General features: G+C 41.1%; 1 protein-coding gene across 1 annotated transcript in view; it reads right to left on the reverse strand.

Annotated features, from left to right (window-relative positions):
- The window catches only part of SGK1 (serum/glucocorticoid regulated kinase 1), a 111830-nt gene that overhangs the window by 65189 nt on the left and 25756 nt on the right, over window positions 1-20885 (reverse strand). Inside the window, exon 2 of the mRNA XM_089922016.1 lies at window positions 1913-2128. Coding sequence (XP_089778142.1) covers window positions 1913-2128 — 216 coding nt within the window. The remainder of the gene's footprint in view (window positions 1-1912; window positions 2129-20885) is intronic.

The following is a 20885-nucleotide window of genomic DNA, read 5'->3' on the forward strand; positions in this document are numbered from 1 at the left end:
AAATATTTAGGACTAGGCATTTGTGCTCTGTATAGGATTTGCAGAGCCCTCTCTCTGCCTCTGAGTCATGAATAGTTCTTTAGACTCTAAGGAGTTGGCAAATTCTTTTAGACTCTTAAGAGTCCAAGAGTCTGCAAACTATGGCTGGTGGGCCAGCCACGTGTTTTTATAAATATAAGTTTTATTTAAACACAGTCAGGCCCATTCATTTGTATGTTATCTGTGGCTGCTTTCCCTACAAGGGCAGAGCTCAATCAAAGTGACAGAGACCGTATGGCCTGCAAAGCCTAAAATATTTGCTATTTGGCCTTTTACAGAAAAAGTTTTCCAATCCTTGCATTTAAAATCTATTTATTACCTTTTATGACTAACATGGGGTTGAGCCAGTGTCTAGCTAAACAACAAATGCCCTATGACAAATGTTCATAGATCAGCAAACTGCTAACCTAGTCATGGAAGTCTAGTTCAGTTACAGGCTTAGCTAATATATACATCAGCAAACATAAGTAATGATGATTTATATTTGCGTGGCACTTTATAGATTATGAAATATTTCATGTATATCTCACTTGATATTTCCAATAACCCTAGAAAGTAGGCAGCAGGTATTACTTTTTCATGGGGTAACAGTTTCTGAGACATTGCATATCTCAGGGTTAAAAGGAATTCAGATTCAAGTGTTTTTATCTTTTAGCAGCTAAAATGATTACTTTATCTCTGGAAAATGCTGATTAAAAAAAAAAAGGAGAAGTTATTAACATTTATCGTCTTATGATGCACTGATTTGAAATAATATATTGGAAGATCACTTGCAATTAATTGTACTTTGTAATAACATGTCCTGTCTTCTTACTTTTGTATTTTTATGTCAATAAATTGGTAATAAAAATAATATAAACATGTAATCTGACAGTTTAAGAAGTCAAACTAAATAAGCCTAATTGAGTTATAAGTTAAAAATACAACCTTAAATTTTTGAAATGTTAGAACCTACAAGATAAGTCAGTTATCTGGCTTCCTTGAATTAGCAAAATTAAAAAACAAACAGACACACAAATCCCCAAAACTCTTGGAGTAACAGAGAAAAATGTCAGGAAAAATATAAGTATATATGGGAAAATAGTGAAAGATTGACATAGTTCTCTCTTATGGGTCAAATCAAGTTGAGATAAATATTTCAGTGGCGTTTACAAACTTTAGATGACTGTTATGATATCTTTCTTACATCATACAAGAATTGATTTCTGTGTGATCAAAGAACTTAGGAGGAATTTCTAGTTGACCAAAACATTGCTGCCTTGGAACAGCATAAAAAATTAGGACAATAGAGTGTATGATTCTAACTGCATGGCATCTGGAAAAGGCAAAACTATGGAGACAGTAAAATATATGTGGTTGCCAGGGGTTGGGGGAAGAGTGGGATGAATAGGTGAAACACCGAGGGTTTTTAGGACAGTGAAACTATTCTGTATGATATTATAAAGATGGATACATGTCATTATACATTTGTCCAAACCCATAGAATATACAACACCAAGAGTGAACCCGTATGTAAACTATGAACTTTGGGTGCGGATGTGTCAATGTAGGCTCATCAGTTGTAAGGAATGTTCCACTCGGGTGGGGGCGTTGATAGTGGGAGAGACTATGCATATCTAGGGGTAGGGAATGTACAGGAATTTCTATATTTTCTTCTCAATTTTGCTGTAATCTGAAAATTGCTCTAAAAAGTAAAGTCTATTTAAAAAATACTTAGTACAATGGACTAACAAAGGCCACAATTCTATGTCCTCCTCAGAAGCTTTATAAATGTGCATTAAAAAAATAAATTTTGGGGGCGTACCATGGCATGGATACAAGAAAAACAAAGGCCTAGAATCCTTTCAGAAGAATGGATCCAGAGCAAACTTACTTCACACGCGGATTGAGTTTCCCATGAGCTTGACTCCTTCTCCTGAGGGAGAACCCCTCTTTGGAAAGCTTGGTCTCCCAGGCACGTCTGACACAACGAAGGCTCGAAGTCTGGCTCCCCTGGTGGCATGTACACCACTGAGGGGCCCGTGTACTTCAGACTGGGACTCTGATGCTTGTCCACACTGACCACCGGACTCTTGATCCATCTTCGTACCTGCAGTGTGCAAAAGAAAAGAAAAAATGCGTTTTACCTCCTTTGATGTCTAATGAGGCCTTGATGGGAAAGTTGATGGGATGGACAGTCAGGAAAGGAGTCTCACAACTTCCCTACCCATCGAATCTTAACATAACCTGAATTGGTCAGTGCTGGCCACTCATTTTCCAGCACCTTGTGTTTTTTGGCTGGTCATTTCATTTCACTGAGTCTGTCTCCCCATCTGTAAGACTGGGGTAGTAATATTTCTGCCCAGGTTGTTATGCAGATTTTAAAGTATTTTTAAAAGTCCAAGTGTTTTGCCTGGCACATAATATTGAGTAGATGGTGCTTTTTTTTTTTTTTTTTTTTTCTGTGGTACGCGGGCCTTTCACTGTTGTGGCCTCTCCCGTTGCGGAGCACAGGCTCCGGACGCGCAGGCTCAGTGGCCATGGCTCACGGACCCAGCTGCTCCGCGGCATGTGGGATCTTCCCGGACCGGGGCACGAACTCTTGTCCCCTGCATCGGCAGGCGGACTCTCAACCACTGCGCCACCAGGGAAGCCCGATGGTGCTTATTTTACTTCACTCTTATCTTTGTTGCTGCATGCAAGCTTTCTCTAGTTGCGGCGAGTGGGGGCTACTCTTCCTTGTGGTGTGAGGGCTTCTCACTGCAGTGGCTACTCTTGTTGTGGAGCACGGGCTCTAGGCGTGAGGGCTTCAGTAGTTGTGGCACACCGGCTCAGTAGTTGTGGCGCACGGGCTTAGTTGCTCCGTGGCATGTGGGATCTTCCCGGACCAGGGCTAGAACCCGTGTCCCCTGCATTGGCAGGCGGATTCTTACCCACTGCGCCACCAGGGAAGCCCTCATTTATAGATCTTAACACACTTGGCTGTCATCTTCTATCAAGGTAATAAATATGTTCTGCATAATGATTTCTTTCACATAGCAATAGCTCCTCAGAGCAGACACCCTGAGAAGACAGAGTGGCTTTTGGAATTCCTCATCCTTTCATGCCACTGAGTGGTGCTTATTTTACTTTACTCTTACTATTATGATTATGCTGACAGAATGATAGTTCACAAATGTCTAAGGTGAATTGTAACCAATTCACCTTAGAAAAAGAAGTAAAATAAGTTGCTCCTGGCTAAGAAATTATCTCACTTTGGTTTTTTTTTTCCTTAAAGTTTTAAAACTCACCACTTGTCTTGCTTGCATGTAGAATTCTTGTAAGGTAGAGAAAAAATGTAAAGGTATTCTAACATTAAAAGGATAACATTTATATAGCACTTTCAGTGTGAAAGGCACTGTTCTAAGTGTTTAACATGCAACTTTTTTTTTGTTTAATCCTCAGAACAGTCTTACATGATAGGCACTATTACTAATCCCATTTTGCAGATGAGAAGACAGAGGCAGAGAGAAATGAATCAAGTTTCCCCAAGGCGCAATACTGGTGTCAAGCAAAGGCAGGATGCAGGCACTTTGAATCCACTGTCTACTCCTTTACAAGCATGTAGTTTTAGCAAGTGTTGGAGTGATTTATGACTTGTCATCAAATGCTTGAAATTCATCCTAATTTAATATGTCTTTTCCATGCTCTTTGAAACTCCTGAGGATTCTTTTTATAGTTAACCAATTGGTGAAATTAGTGTATATTGAAAGGATGAAAAAATAAAATCACAGTACTGAATTTTAGTTAGTAATGCTGACAATTAGATTTTTTAAAAATATACTGAGAATAAACTAAAATTGTAATAGCATAAGAATGTTTAAGCAATTTGATGGAATATTATGCCATCACTAAAAATAAATATTGTGAAGACTCTGTGGCAACATGGAAAATGTTTAGAATGTAATTATACGAAAAAAAGCCAAATACAGAATTGCTCAATCACTATAATTGCAAATGTAAAAATATATGTACTATCTATAGATAAAGCAAGAAAGTAACAGGCAAAATAGAAACTTGCATTTCTTGTTAGGATCATGGATGTCTTAGTTCTCCCTCTTTTTACAGTGTCCTGTGCTTTAATTTTTTTAAAGAATAATTTCTTTTAAAGTTTATAAGAATCTTAAGCAATTAAAATCATCATATTTCTTTCTTTGGTTACATACGTGTCTTTTACTTGCTTTGTGTATAGGTACTCTTTTCAACGTCATTTAAAATAATCTTTTTACGTTTACTATTCTGTTAACATTTGGGAGGGTTCCATCAGTATTTCTTGTACGCTGGGGCCCCATAAGCATGTTAGTAGCTGCATTCAAAGTGTTTGTTTGGGGCTTCCCGGTGGCGCAGTGGTTGAGAATCCGCTTGCCAATGCAGGCGACACGGGTTCGAGCCATGGTCCGGGAGGATCCCTCATCCCACATGCCACGGAACAGCTAAACGCGTGCGCCACAACTACTGAGCCTGTGCTCTAGAGCCCGCCAGTCACAACTACTGAGCCTGCGCGCTACGACTACTGAAGCCCATGTGCCTGGAGCCGGCGCTCCGCAGCAAGAGAAGCCCGCGCACCGCAATGAAGAGAAGCCCCCGCTCGCCACAGCTAGAGAAAGCCCGCGCGCAGCAACAAAGACCCAACTGAACCAAAAATAAATAAATAAATTTAAATAAAAGAATCACATAAGGAATTGTCATTTTATTTGATATCAGCTAAGAATTCCCAAAATAGTTCAGATGACTTTGAGCATAGGCTGTCAAACAATGCATAGATGCTTTTACAGAATTTGAGAGTTGAAAGAGACCCAAAGATGTTAGTAATTTGCCCAAAGTCACAATGTAAATTATTATGTGGGAAAAACTACACCTCTTAGTTTAAGCAAATCAGTCAACTAGTTTCTACTAGGGTATAAGCTGGCAAACTCAGTGTCTTCAGAGGCTGGCAAGAACAGGAAATGTGTAAAGCCCTATGACCAAGGTATATGACCAGGTAGAGACTGCGGCAAACTAGGAGTGCATGCTTGCCAAGTGTTTTTACATTTAAATGAAAAAATGAACAAACAAACACATAAAACCCCCAAGCAAACAATGCTGGCCAAATAAAGCCCTAGTCAAACATACCCTACACCTTCAAGAGTCACTGCTTGACCCTTGAAGTTATTCTAGCGAGTAGAATAAGTATGACGTAGAATTCTATGAAGTAGAAATAAAATGATTTGCTATCTTCTAACTTAAAAAAAATCCAATGCTTTCAACATTTTAACTTTCATTCACGTATTCATCACTTATTATCGAAGACCAGCTACGTGCCAGGCATAATCTAGGCATTGAGAATTCAGTTCATAAGTCAGATCCCCCAAAACCTGCCCTCGTGGAGCTCGACTTATGACTAAAGGAGTAAATTCTTTATTTATTTAAATAAAGAATAAAGGGGGAAGTAAAGCAGAGGTGAATGATCAGTCTCAGTGGAGGGTTCAGTTTTAATTTTATGAGATTTCGGGAGAAAGATTCAAGCTGAAGATATGCGTTGAAGACTTGAAACAAATAGCCATGTTCTACTGAAGTCTTCCAGGGGAAAAAAACCCAGTGACTTGCCAAGATCTACTTGTGAAGTATGTGTCATATTTCTGGGGATTTGGTTATTAGAATCTATTATATTTCACGTAAACTTACTGAATAACATGACTTACTCAAATCTCCTAAGAGTGAGTGTTTTGTGTTTTGTGTCTTCACACCTCCCACTGGAGGGCAGGGAGCGGGTGGCGTGACATTTCATTAGAAAGGTCCCTGATTCCAAATAACCTTCAACGAATTAACCCATTCTGACCCTTACAGACATGGGACTAGGATTCTCCCTCTCTTTCCACAGAAAAGGTCGTGAGGGAAATTTAGAAATATTCCACTTCTCCAGAAGCATCAGGGAGAAAGGAGAAAGGTGTTATAAAAATAGATACAGTGATACGTTTTGTGAAAGGACTGTGGCTGGCGTTCATCACCTGCTTTGTCTTGAACTGCTGTATCTCCTCTGGCTAAGTCCTCTTACTGGCTTCAGTCTGTCCCTTCCCCTCCTACTGCTTTGCACATTTCACTGCTTTGGAGCCTTCCAAGTGGTTTTTATTGGCCTGATTCATGACAGGGTTGACGATGTGTACTTAATCTTGAGACAGTGGCTGGACAGGGAGTGAGTACAAGGGCTCTCCCTCTGGCCTTGGACTCTGGCAAGGTGCCCTCCAAAACTGCTGAGCGCAGGACCACTCCCTTGGCCCTGAGGGAATTCAAGCTACAACCGGCCTATTGTGGGAGTTGCTGACAGCGAGTGGCTTTGGGAGCCCCTCAGAGACCTGTCACAATGGCTCTCGGAAAACCGTAGCAGCTGCGTGTGTGAGAAAAATGAATGCCCGGATACAGGCTGCTGCCCTGGCTCCTGGGCCACCTGGGCCTGGTTTTATTCAGAGCCACACACTCGTTTGTGGAGAGCATTGTAAACAAACACGGACTGGGGTGAGACATCCTCTTCACCCCGAATAAATCAAAAACTCCCTCACTTGGGCTTTCTAGAAGCCTGTTCTCCAAACCGCATCAGGCTTTTAAAGGAGGAATTACCTCTCCAGCCACAGGTCAAAGAGTAAAGCCTTTCTTTTAACCTCACAGCTACTCTTACTGAACAGTGTGTATGCAAAATATTAAGCCAATCTCTTTGCTAAATCAGTCTGCCCTGTTTTTTTTCATTTCTCTATTTGAATAGATTTGAAAAAAATCTCCAAAAGCAATAATCCCACAGACTAGAAAATCACCAGATGTGATTAAAAAGATTGGCCAGCTTTGAGGGATTTTCCACTAGTGGTTTTCTTTTCCTATTAAATAATAGGAAACATATATTCCTCCTAATTTAATACGTTTAAGCTAATAATGATGTCCACTGATACAGAAAAATTATAGAGGGTTCAAGTACTTATCCGTGAATTCACAAGACAGCACCTGCCAGTCTCACCACTCCTTTTGTTTTCTGGGAATGAAGAGCTGCCTCTTCCTTAAAACCCAAGCGAACTTGATGTTGGACACAACTTTGGCAATTTCCAGAGAGGTGTTTTTTATTATACAAAACCGACTTTGTTTATATGATGCCACCATAACTTTCAGTTCAGATATAGTCAAGCAAGTTTTCTAGTAAGATGATCTGAATAATTCAATTGATCATAAAGAGAGACCTCCACACCTATTCCTTTTGCCAGAGGGGTGCCTGCCAGCAGGCTGCTTTTGACATTAATGTAATTCAGGAGAAGGCTCCTGGAAGCAAGTTCCTCTTACCTTGGCGCCCGGGGCTGCTTCATAGCACGGTTCCTAAAATATAACAGTGCTATGATACAAGGTCCGTGATATTAATCTGATTTCTTCACTTTAGCTATTCGTGGTCATCACCTAACTTTCTTTTCTCTGAACATCTGCAGTGTGTATTACTTAAATAAAACCGTGGGACTTTGATGCTCACCGGCTGTTATGCTATGTCATCTCTCTAACTGGAACATAAGGGTGAGGACAGCATCTTAGGCTTTTTTTTTAATTCCCCAGAGGCTAGCATTAGACCTTACAAATAGTAGGCAATAAAAATAGGAATTGCTTGATTATTATTATTGTTATTATTATTACTTTTTTGTGTGGTACACGGGCCTCTCACTGCTGTGGCCTCTCTCTTTGCGGAGCACGCAGTCTCAGTGGCCATGGCTCACGGGCCCAGCCGCTCCGCGGCATGTGGGATCTTCCCGGACCGGGGCACGAACCCGCGCCCCCTGCATCAGCAGGCGGACTCGCAACCACTGTGCCACCAGGGAAGCCCTGCTTGATTATTTTTGACAATAACTATATTTATTCATTTATAGATCTTTTTTTTTTTTGGCTGCGTTGGGTCTTTGTTGCTGCATGCAAGCTTTCTCTAGTTGCAGCGAGCGGGGGCTACTCTTCCTTGCGGTGTGAGGGCTTCTCACTGCAGTGGCTTCTCTTGTTGTGGAGCACGGGCTCTAGGCGTGCAGGCTTCAGTAGTTGTGGCACACCGGCTCAGTAGTTGTGGCGCACGGGCTTAGTTGCTCTGAGGCATGTGGGATCTTCCCAGACCAGGGCTAGAACCCGTGTCCCCTGCATTGGCAGGCGGATTCTTACCCACTGCGCCACCAGGGAAGCCCTCATTTATAGTTCTTAACACACTTGGCTGTCATCCTCTATCAAGGTAATAAATATGTTCTGCATAACAATTTCTTTCACATAGCAATAGCTCCTCAGAGCAGACACCCTGAGAAGACAGAGTGATTTTTGGAATTCCCCATCCTTTCATGCCACTGCCCTTGGGATTTCCCCGTCCTTTCTTGTCAGCATTGGCCAAGGTAATTACATCCTGTTCAAGATTCTCAGGGTCTAACCCTGTGTTTCCCCAGGCCTCGTCTGGGGGATGCGGTGGTGAGGAGGGCTAGGGGGAAGAGGCAGGAATGAGAGGGTCCACATCTCTTCATCCTTTTCTACGCTGCTACCTACACCCTCAGCTGCATCCCCTGTTACAGCTGCCCGCCCTCCCTGTTCTACCAGCATGAGGTGGTGGGGATTCAACACCAGACCCGGTTCTTGTACTCAGTCCTGTAAATCCCCTTCTTCTTCCTCCTCGTTTAGGTGCCCACCTCACCCCGTCTCCCCCCACAAAGCTTTAAACAGAAAAAGCTCAGAATTCACTGACATAAGTCTTTCTTTGGAAATGGAAGTAGAGTTTTTCTCAGTCCTTTAAGTTCTGGGACTGAGGCTTTTAGCTTGAATTCGTCTTTCCTGGATCTAGAAAATTGAAAAAAAAAAAAAAAAAGAAAAAGAAAAAAGAGGAACAGCCCTTGGCAGGATGGGAACGGTGAGGACAACAGAAAAAGTTATGCTTAAAACCAGACATGTTCGATTTAACGGATTGTCTGGCATTCTGGAATCATGTACATTTGGCTTTTTTAGTGTTTAAATGGCCCTTTAAAAAAAAAATGAAAGGCTTCTTTTGTGCTGGGCACAAAGTAGGTATCAGTAAATATTTGTTGAGTGAATGGATGAATAAAATAATGGTGACAGTAAAAAAAAGGAAAAAGAGGAAGTAGGAGAGAATTCTTTCAGGTAATATCTCTTAGGGGGCAGTATGTACTATTTGCTTTTGGAATTGAAAAATAAGGCTCAGGGAAAATGGCAAGGCTGAGCTGATCCCTGGGAAAGAGCCTGTCTGGCCCGTCCACAGCTAATCCACCCACACACGCTTTGGAAGCTTCCTCTTCTGGCTCCTCCAATAATGCCCTGTTCCAGGAGCTTTAACTTCTTCTCTTTTGGCTACTGTCCCCTGGCGTATTCAACACATTGAAATATTTGAACTATCTCTAAAAAGCCAGCAAACTAACTGAACACATAACACCCCCCCTTCACCCATAAATTTCCTGGTTCCAGAAACCCTCTTTCACCACCACCCCAGCCCTTTTCCTTCTTAGCTAAGCTTCATGAAAACATGATCTCCATTTCTTCACCTCACATTTACTCCTCAGCCCATTGCAATTATCCATTAAACAAATATTATGGATCACCTAATATTTTCTGGGACTAAAGGGAAGAACATGACAAAAAGAGTCTCACTCCATTGAAACAAGTTTTTACTGAGATGTCAATAAACCTCATTTCCAAATCCAATGGACCCTTCTCAGTACTTAACCTGGCTTGCATACTCTGCAGCATTTAAAGGTTTCAACAAAAGTTCAAAAAGTCTCTGCCTGGCATTATGCTGGGTGGTGAAGACACAAAGAAATAAAATTGCTCGAGTGACCTTTGAGTGAGGTTGCTTGCATTTCAGAGGAGACTGACCCAGGAGCCTGTGGGTTATCACATCATAGTAAGTGTTAATGTAGCAAATAGTTAAAAGCATAAGCTCTAGAACCACACTGCTTGGCTGCAAAACCTAGCATCACTGCTTAAGCAACTGACTGAGCCTTCCCAAATCTCAGTTTCTACACTTGTAAAATAGAGATAATGATAATACCAACCTCATCAGGGTTTTATGAGGCCTAAATGAGACAATGCAAGTAAACTCAGCACTTGGCACTGGGTGAACACTTGGTTAATATTTGCTATTATAGTTATGGTTCCAAGCAGGAGAGAGTTTTATACAAAGTGCCATGGCAGAAAAAGTGGGAGGTATTTGGCCCAGTTGGGAGAAATCAGGGAAGGCTTCCTGGAGGAAGTGATGGTTAAATTGAGGCTTAAAGGTTGAGTTAAAGGAAGCCTGGTGAATTGAAATGGGAAAGACACTTCCAGCAGAGAGGACGACAGGAAACAAATTACAGAGGCAAAAATCTGCATGTGATGTATAGAAAATAAGCCCATAGAGGAGAGGCAAGAACTGAAGCTGGATAGAAAAGTTGGGCTGTGGGGTGATGAATGGTCACTGAAGTGTTTAAAGCAGGAGAGTGGGATGGTCAGATGTGTCTTTCAATGCAGTATGATGGATGGATTTAAGTTGATCAAGAACACAAGTAGCTAGATAAGTCAGGAGTCTTTGATTATAAAAGAAATGATAAGGGCCAAAAAAGAATAGCAGCAGTGGAGGTAGAAAAGAGGGAGGAATCAGCAAATCTATCTATCCTGCAGCTCTCAAGTCTATATTCATTCGAGAATCACTGTTTTATTGTCTTTTATCTGGATTCTTAAAGCCAAGTCCTACATGGCCTTGACCCTTTAATCCATTCTCACTGAAACCACAGCATCTTTCCAAATGGAAAAGCTGATCTTGCCCCAGCTTTAAACTCTTCAGTGGTTTCCCATCAATGGCAGCAGTGGCTTTCAAATCTGTTTGGTAAGGATGGATGTGCTGTAAGAAAGTCCTGTGCAGGGAGTTCCCTGGTGGCCTAGTGGTTAGGATTCCAGGCTTTCATGGCCGTGGTCAGGGTTCAATCCCTGGCTGGGGAACTGAGGTCTTGCAAGCCACATGGTGCGGCCAGGAAAAAAAAAAGTCCTGCACATATACACATTTGTAATAATACAGAGAGAGATAACAGGAAAAATTGTCTACCTCCAACTTAATTCTTTTTTCATGAAATTGCACTGACATTTTCTATTCTAATCTATTCCTTTAAAATGCTTATTACAACCCACTAATTTGATTTCATGACCCACTAATAGCTGACACACAGATTGAAGAACACTCATCTAAACGGTAAAGTCTAGGGGAATTCCCTGGAAGTCCAGTGGTTAGGGCTCTGTGCTTCCAATGCAGGGGGCCTGGGTTTGATCCCTGGTCAGGGAACTAAGATCCCGCATGCTCTGCGGCATGACCAAAAAAAAAAAAAAAAAAAAGTAAAATGGTAAAGTCTAAACTCCTTGGCCTGGGATACCAATTCCCCAAGTATCTGCATTCTCCTTTCCCATTGTGCCCCCAGTGGATCCAGAGCCTCCACTATATCATTTAATTTTCAGTTGTCTTAAAGACTGGTCCCCTAAGTCTTTGATTGTGTACAAACTCTTCCCTCTGACCCACCTGTCCATCTGGGAACTCTTACTAAGTGTCACACACTAGGGACAGACTACCGTTGTCTGTCTTCTCACTACTCCTTGACCCATTAAGGTATTTATTTGTTCAAATGGGACCTCACATTCACTCCGATTTACTTGTCTATTTTCCCTATTATAATTTGAGTTTCGCAAGGAGGAAGACATTATTTTCTCTCATTTATTCCTTAAAGGGACATTTACAAAGTTTCTTTTGTGTGTTCCCTCTTCCTAGCCCATCCTCTCCCCACTTCCTGTCTGCCCTGACTTTGAGCTGAAGCTCCCAAGGAAAGAGGCTCACTATTATACCTCCTGAGCGCAGCTCCAAGCATATAGTAAGCGATAAAGAAATATTTGTTGATTGGCTTAAAGCCAGATATTATTCAAGGCACAGGGAATAAAAAATAAGAGGCAATTGTCCTTAAGAATCAACAAGGAAATAAACAATTGTAAAACAGTGTTAAAGCTAGTTTGAGTTCATCTTTGGGAACAGCTAGGACAGGGCCGTGACGGGGGTGGGTTTTGGATAGAGAGGATAGCGTGATGGGCTTGGCTGGAGCCGCCCTTGGGGGTGAACATGTACAGGGCAAGACACAAAGCCAAAGAGGGAAGGGTGTCAGCTATCAAAGGGACTTGACCTCCTGAATGATGGAATGCTATCCTTCACTCCCAGGGAGAGAAAACTTAAGGGTTTTAAAATTTCCAGTGATTAGACTTGCCGTACTCTGGATGAATTAGAGCACGTCCAGGGGAAAGGCAGCCTAGACTAGAGGAGCAAGCACTGGGTAGAGAGGGGGGTCTCGAGAAAGCACATCTTTTTTTTTTTTTAATTTACTTATTTCTGGCTGCATTGGGTCTTTCTTGCTGTGCAAGGGCTTTCTCTAGCTGCCAGGAGCGAGGCCTACTCTTCGCTGCGGTTCACGGGCTTCTCATTACGGTGGCTTCTCTTGTTGCGGAGCACTGGCTCTAGGTACGCAGGCTTCAGTAGTTGTGGAACACAGGCTCAGTAGTTGTGGCTCATGGGCTTAGTTGCTCCAGGGCATGTGGGATCTTCCCAGACCCGGGTTCGAACCCGTGTCCGCTGCATTGGCAGGCAGATTCTTAAGCACTGCACCACCAGGGAAACCCAAGAAAGCACATCTCCTACATGTGTTTCTAAACCTAGGGGAGCTTTTTTTTTTTTTTTTTTGTGGTGCGCGGGCCTCTCACTGTTGTGGCCTCTCCCATTGCGGAGCACAGGCTCTGGACACGCAGGCTCAGCAGCCATGGCTCACGGGCCCAGCTGCTTTGCGGCATGTGGGATCTTCCCGGACCAGGGCACGAACCCGTGTCCTCAGTGTCGGCAGGTGGACTCTCAACCACTGCGCCACCAGGGAAACCCCTAGGGGAGCTTTTTAAAAAATGAAGGTAAACCAGATTCTTTAAAAAATTTTTAAATTTTCCTTTCAAGCTCTGTGTGACTGGATGAAGGTCAGGGCAGACTGAATGAAGCATGAAAAGAGTGGGGCCTTGGAGGTTAGGGGGTCAGGTAGGATGGGCAGACCCAGGAGTGGGCACTGGGAGGAGTTACCCTGAGTATAATACAAGTGGAAGCCTAAGCGCCACTTTGCAGCCCCTGTTGGAGCGCTACCTTATCATCCTTCAAAGACCATCTCCTTCCCTTCTTCCTCCCTCCTCCCCCCCGACCAAATCTAATATAGTGTCAGAGGTTTATTATTTCATACAACTGCTAAGTTCCTTAATAATCAAGGTATATTATGAATTTAATAGATTCTTATGGTTAAGGGTAGGGTCAGGTGTGACACATGAAAGGTTACTAAACAGCAAGTATAATATTGCTTTTATGTTATTCTGGGGTGAAACAGTCAGTTTACAAGTGATTTGGGTTTTCTCACAATTTAAAAAACATGTAAAACGTAAAAATGATTTTCTACAGAAATGAATGAACTGGCTTATGAGAACTGGATTCTTGTTCCAGCTGTGCAACCACCTTGAGCAACTCACTTAACCTGTTTGAACTTCACTGCCCTTATCTGTGGAATGAAGGGCTCGGTGCTGGTAAACCCCACAGTCCCTTGCAGCCACGTCACAGATTCAAGGCTATTTCTTCACTGGGTTCTACTAAGATAATTTGGAACCCCTACTTCTACGGTGTGCTGTGCTCGGCACAGGTCTGCTGAATGAACAAATGATCAAATAAAATTGCTTTACCCACTACATTCTCTCCTTGCTTGCCAAGCCAGTTACATTCTTCCATAACTATGTATTACCTCCATTAGATAAATGGAAGCCCCTTCCTGACGTTTTTGCTCCTTCCTCGAGGCTTCTTATAACAGAAGCGACACAGAACAGTCAGTTTCAATTTTATGCAAAAACAGTTTTCCTAAAAAAAAAAAAAAAAAACACTAATAATAATATTAAAATTAAAGAATTAGGGCTTCCCTGGTGTCGCAGTGGTTGAGAGTCCGCCTGCCAATGCAGGGGACACGGGTTCGTGACCCGGTCCGGGAGGATCCCACATGCTGCGGAGCGGCTGGGCCCGTGAGCCATGGCCGCTGAGCCTGCACATCCGGAGCCTGTGCTCCACAGCGGGAGAGGCCACGACAGTGAGAGGCCCACATACTGCAAAAAACAAACAAAAAAAACTAAAGAATTAGAATCAGAGAAAGAGCTTAGCAAGCAACATCATCCCTGGTGATCCTACACCCTCCAGAAATGGTGCAATCTGCCAATGGATAGCAATACTGAGCAGTATGAACTGACTCGTTAAAGGAAAAATGAGTAAATGAAAACGGAGTATATAATCCAGAAATACATATTTAATGCAATACATTAATATGGTCCTCATTAAACCCCAAAAGGATATAGCAAACCTTTCAGCTTTATGGGGAGGGTTTCATACATAACATTCAGGCAAAGGCAATTGTAAGACCTTATGTCTCTGGCCATGGTGATCGGTCCAAGAGTTGGCCTGAGACCCAAATCAGAACTAATCAGAATCCTTCTCTGAAATCTTTTCATACTGAAGCTGGGAGGTAGAGTTTTCTTCTTTCTGGGTTGCAGACCCTAGGGATGTGTCCCGAGGAAATACCAGCAGCCTCATTCTTGTCATGTGGAAAAGGCTGAGAAAATAATCTACCTAGTGAGAGGCAGAACTGAAAGGCAGAGGCACATCATACCCAGATTCCAAAAAAAGTAAGCATTTTTTTAATGTGGACCATATTGGTGTAATTATGCAAGGAATACAATTCTCAGGAAAAGAAAGTTGCTTTTAGGTAGACATAATTCAAAATATTTCACCCGTTGAACAGCGGGGGCACGGAGCACAGACACTGTGGGACCCAGGCAGGATCGCTTAGGGCTCCTACTGTCCCAATTTCATGCCTCTGCTTATCAGATTGTGGAGAGTTCTTGAAGAGTCCTTTGGGACAGGCAGGAACAGCTAGGTTGGTTGGAGGGAGGGGACACTCAGAAAGTTCTGGACAGTGGCTATTTACTAACCCTTATAGAAATATTTCAACATTTCAAAGTCAGTATGGCTTACCATGCATGTCAACTGAACATCCGCCCTTGTTTGGGAAAAGAGGAAATGGAATTGTGGTTATTCTCTGTGGAAATGACAGAGTAGACTGTGTGATGAAGGTTGTACGTAGCATAAAAGCTGTCCAATTGCTTGAACTCAAATTGTTCTTATAGTTTGGGTTTTATGGTCTTCTTTTATAATCCAAATTGATAATGACCAAAATTTCATTTCTTTCCACAATCCAGCTGTCCCTGAGCCCTCCACCAAGTGCCAGAAGATAGTAAAAAGCATTAAAAATGTCTTTTGTTCATGTCCAAGTTTAAATAAGATGAGTACTTACATTTCATAAAGAAATATAGGGCAAATATTCTGAGCATAAGGGAAACGAATCCTAACTAATCAAAAAAAATAGGAAAGAATTTCCCAAAAACATGAAATAAAATGTGAAAAAAAATGGATTTTGGTGGGTACTTTGGCTAATAAATCCACTAAAACAAAACAAAACAAAAATTTAGAGTATATGAAAACAAGGCATTTGAATTACAGGCCTGTCTCTAGTGAACTGGGTATTAAGGAAACACTATCGATTGCAATAAGAACTGTGGTCAGCAGACAACGAGCTCAACAGTACATTTTCTTTCCTCAGTCCCAGAGGGAATGTTCTTTAGGAACCCAAGAGTCACAGGTTAAGCGGCGATTAAACACCATCACAACAGCCTACTCATTTCCCTTTCTCCTTTGCCCCCTTCCAATCCACACTGCACTTCCCTACTACAGCCATCTTCCCAAAACGTAGTTCTGATTATATTACTTCCCTGCTTAGTACCGTCAATGACTTTTTATTTTCTGCTGAATAAGGGCCAAGCCAGTTTGTTTAGCATTTACCTGGAATCTCTCCATGCTCTGGCCCTGACACTATTTACCATCCAATTCCCCATGATTCACCTGCTTTTGTGCCATACACCAGCCAAAACAGATTATTTGTTTTTTTCCTAACAAATCCTTCAATTTTTTGATCATTGAGTTTCTGTATTCTTATATGTTCTTGTCAATAGGAGTGACTTTTATTCTTCATCTCATCTCAGTTTTGCTGGGTCAAATCTTAGCCAAGCTTGAAAACCTGGCTCTAAAAGCATCTTCATGAAGGCTTATTACAACTTCATGAAGTATCTTCCTCCTTGAACCCCCCCATTTTTACTCCAAACTTCTCATGTGAATCCATCATATTGTATAGCACCGTGATTGATGCACTCTTTAAAGATTCCAACTAGTATTTATTTTCATGGATAATTACCACGAGGTATATTCCCCTCCTGGGATTATGAGAAATGTAGAATTTTTTGCCATAATGTCATGCTAGAAGGGTTAGGAGAAAATAACTCATCATGTGTATATGAAATTGGAGAGCTTCATTTATACTCTGAGAATTCCCCTGAGGGTTCAGTCTGTAAGATTAATTTCTTTGCCAATACTTTTGCTATTCCTTTTCCTAAGGGGCTGTATGAGACCTTGAGGGCTACAATAAAATTTCTAACATGTCCTTAGACCAATGATTTCCACTGATTTTGACATTTATTTGACTTGGATAGCGGACAATGATTTACTTAAAATTTCATCACCAAGTGCTTTTCACCTTTCTATGCATGGGTATTAATTTTGCTTCTCTGATTCTATCAAGCTTTATATTTTTACTTATCACTTTCTTGAAAAATCACTGGTCTCGTTATAGCCATTCCCCACCTAGTCATTTTCCCTTGGAAATATACAAGGGCCAAAATGAGAAGGTTTGGGGTAGGAGTGCCTGACTCATTTTACAAGGAATCCTCAACTCTGTTCTTCATCATTTTCCTCTCCTGGGTGAAGAATTTCTCCCAGTCTCATTCAATCTTCCAGTGGCCTTTCTCTGTAGAAGGGTACCTCTACCCTGTAGAGGATACTTCCTATTATCATTTTATTACTTATATCTTGTTCATGACTGTCTTGAGGGCACACAGAAATTCCTAAGTATTTGTAGATGAACAGATGGGTAAAGGAATAAATGGTTGCCTTATAGTGGCAATTTAACTTCTTAATTTGTGTCCTTACTAGATGGTAATTTTTTTTTTTTTTTTCTTTTGCGGTACGCGGGCCTCTCACTGTTGTGGCCTCTCCCGTAGCGGAGCACAGGCTCTGGACGCGCAGGCTCAGCGGCCATGGCTCATGGGCCCAGCCGCTCCGCAGCATGTGGGATCTTCCTGGACTGGGGCACAAACCCGTGTCCCCTGCATCGGCAGGCGGACTCTCAACCACTGTGCCACCAGGGAAGCTCCAAAATGGTAAATTTTTTAAGGATAAAGTTTTCACCTTAAACATCTTTGTGTCACTTGTCACCCCAGGCAGTGTCTTGCATGGATCAAGTTCAGCAAATATTTGCTTTATTAGTTGCTAAGTAACTACCTGTCACCCCATGGGGTCTGAACGGAGTAGCAGACCCAATCTTTGGAAATTTCACGGTCTTATTCTCTGTTCCAGCTTCCTTGTATCTAGACCATAACCATAATTTTAAGGTCCTGATCCAACTTTTTCATCCACCTATCCATTCATAGTTTTAGCTTTTGTCTGTTTTGATGTCTATCTCACTATCTTAGTATTGTTAGAGGGTCTGATTTCAAGTGTTGTTTCTTGAACTTATTAGGGGTGTGATTTTGAGCAACTAAAACTCTGAGTATTTTCTCATCCATTAAGAGGTAATGATCATACTTATCTAAAAAGTGGTCCGAATTAGAAGACAAGCAGGTGGTAGTAGCAGGAAGGCATCTGAGCCCTCTGTGAGTATGTTAAATGAATATACATGTATAAGGATAATTAATTTTGTAATTATTCACAGTTAGCTTTCCAAAGATGAAACTGGCTCTTGGAAAAGACAGGAAGTCACTAGAGTTACTTCAGAGAAAGTTGCAGGCACTTGGCAAGTAGGGGCAGAGGGAAATCAAAGTTTAACTACGTACTTGAGCTTTCTTACACTTGAGCTATGACAGGTAAATTCACTATTTTCCTTCTAATTGTGGAATAAGAGAGACTGGCTTAAAAGCAGTTCAAGTAGAAAAAGTCTTAGGGATTTTAGTTCACACTAAACCTTATAAGAATCACCAAATCCATCTTCTGGACTATTGGAATGAAGCTATATCAGTAGAAACATTGAGATTAGAGCAAGGGAGGTGATACACTGACCTCTATCCTGCTAAATCAGATCAGGAGTACCGGTTCTAGACTTGGTTTTCTGATTTTAATAGGGGTATTGACAAACTAGGGAACACCCAAATAAGAACAGGTAAAATGGGGAAAGAGATTGTGATGGTTAGTTATATGTATCAACTTGGCTAGGCTATAGTACCTGGTTATTAAATTAAACACTAATCTATGGTTTGCTGTAAAGGGATTTTGTGGATGTTATCAATATGTACAATCAATTGACTTTAACTAAAAGAGTTTATCTTTGATAATCTGGGTGGGCCTCATCCAATCAGCTGAAAGGCCTTAAGAGCAAAACAGGTTTCCCTCAGAAAGAAGAAATTCTGCCTCAAGATTGCATCAACCTTCCAGCCTGCGCTATGCATTTCAAACTTGCTATTTCCACAATCGCATGAGCCAATTCATTGAAATAACTTTCTTCATCTATATCTCCTAATGGTCTGTTTCACTGGAGAGCCCTGATTCAGAGACCAAATAAGAAAGATGGAGATGAAAAACTTAGGAAGGTCATGACTACAGTTTCCCAGTATTTGAATAGCTATTGTGTGAAAGATGAACAAATGGATGGAGGTAACAGCAAGGCATATGTGGGCTTTCCATATAACAGAAGTTAAATGGGGCTTTCTCTTAAAGAAGGCAGCTGCCCGTCAGAGGGCACATCGAAGAAGAAATCTGACCAATCTTTTATTCTGTGAAATGAAGTGCCCAAATAATGCTTTTTTTTGGTTCTAAGCATTAAATGAGTCCCTTTCTTACAGCTCTTTTATTACTCTTTGAAATTTTATTTGCTCTTATAACTATTCTTCCTGGACGGACTTTTCTGTGGTTCATTAAACAATATTTCTAATTTGTGGACCATTGTATTAAGCTCAAAGCTCCTAGCTGCATATTCATCCACTAAGTAAAGCTTCTCACATGGTTCTAATTTTGCAGAATATAAAACTGATGCTTTTCTAAAGTCGTCCAACCATTCTGTAACAAATCAGGACTTGGAGAAGGTTAGCAAGCTTATAAAATTAACAGCAGGGTTTTTCTTACCAAACTAGTTGGCATCTCTCAGCCAAATGGCTTTAGCAATATACAATTTTCCCAAATTTTTCTGTGAGACTGTAGCCAGCAAAACAAATTCTATGCTAGATAAGCATAGAATCAAGAATTGAATTTTTATAAAGCCTATTTTTGAAATGCACAAATGACATTATAATGTTCTAACACTTAGAACAAGGTCAAAGCTACGAGGTGACTTAGAAATCAGCCAACACTGCCTGCAAAACATATTTAAAGTGTGCCCTGTGCACCCATCCCTGGTGCCATCATGCAAGCCATGCTCATGGAGGACTTTTCCCTTGAGCTTTACATTCCCTGAAGTACACTTCATAGAACTGCTTGCTATAATTATTTTTTCTACTTTTCAGCAACTTTAGCTGAAATATGGAGCCAATATAAAATATAATTACAATATAATAATCATCCCTTACCACTGGAGATGAATATAATGGATCTCCTCATTTAAAACGAGACACCTTTTAACTATAATCATTAGTTCTTAGATGGAAATGATGCCTGTTTTAAGTCTCTGTGTCCAGTTATCTTGAAGGATATTGTATGTGTTCTGGTAGTGGTTAACATAATCTTGTTTCTGTTCTCTTTTATTTCATTAAATTATATACAATTATGTTAATTCAATAGAATGTAGACTTGGAAATATTTTTAACATGAATTTCTAAAAAGGGAAAGGTATTATTTTATATTGATCTGCAGAGAAATAATAAATCTTAGAATTGAATATATTTTTCACTACTATTTTTCAGTTCCTAAAATCTCCATGGTGCTCTTAATTATTTGCTCTCTCTCATTTTCCTGGAAATGAAGACATTTTTAACAGACATATTAAAAAATTTCCAGATCTGGCAGGTGATGAAAAAAATATTTTTATATTTTGACTTTATATTTGACCTTGACTAGAAGAAAAGTTCATTCATTTGGAGTTTGAAGTTATTCTAAAATTCATGTTCAATTGATATTAATTTTCCAGTTAACCTAGGTGTTCAGACCTTATTTCAGGATTCTACATATAGTAGTAGCCTGGTAAAGAAAGCATCATCTCAGAATAGTGATTAAATGAGTAATTTAGGTTACCGCATATAAATAAGCAAGCAGAAAAATATTAACTGTTCCTTTCTCCCTCCCTCCCTCCCTCCCTCCCTCCCTCCCTTCCTTTCTCTCTCTCTCTCTCTCTCTCTCTCTCTCTCTCTTTCTTTCTTTCTTTTGGTCATGCCACACGGCTTGTGGGATCTTAGTTCCCCGACCAGGGATGGAACCTGTGTCCCCTGCAATGGAAGCATGGCATCCTAACCACTGTACTGCCAGGGAAAAAAGTTGGACTGCCAACTTTCTCTAAAGTACATCAGAGTTAATTTTTAGAGTTTCTTGTTTTCCTCTTAGAGACTAGGTTTCTGAGAGAAAAAGAAATGTTGGTCTTAATTCTTCTCAGGTCAGTAATTTGAACTGGGGTCAATTAGGTTGCCCCTAGATAAAACGGTGG

Source organism: Delphinapterus leucas, chromosome 12 (genome assembly GCF_059928025.1).
Source record: "Delphinapterus leucas isolate spDelLeu-1000000601 "Yukka" chromosome 12, BTC_Dleu_Yukka2, whole genome shotgun sequence".
NCBI lineage: Eukaryota > Metazoa > Chordata > Mammalia > Artiodactyla > Monodontidae > Delphinapterus > Delphinapterus leucas.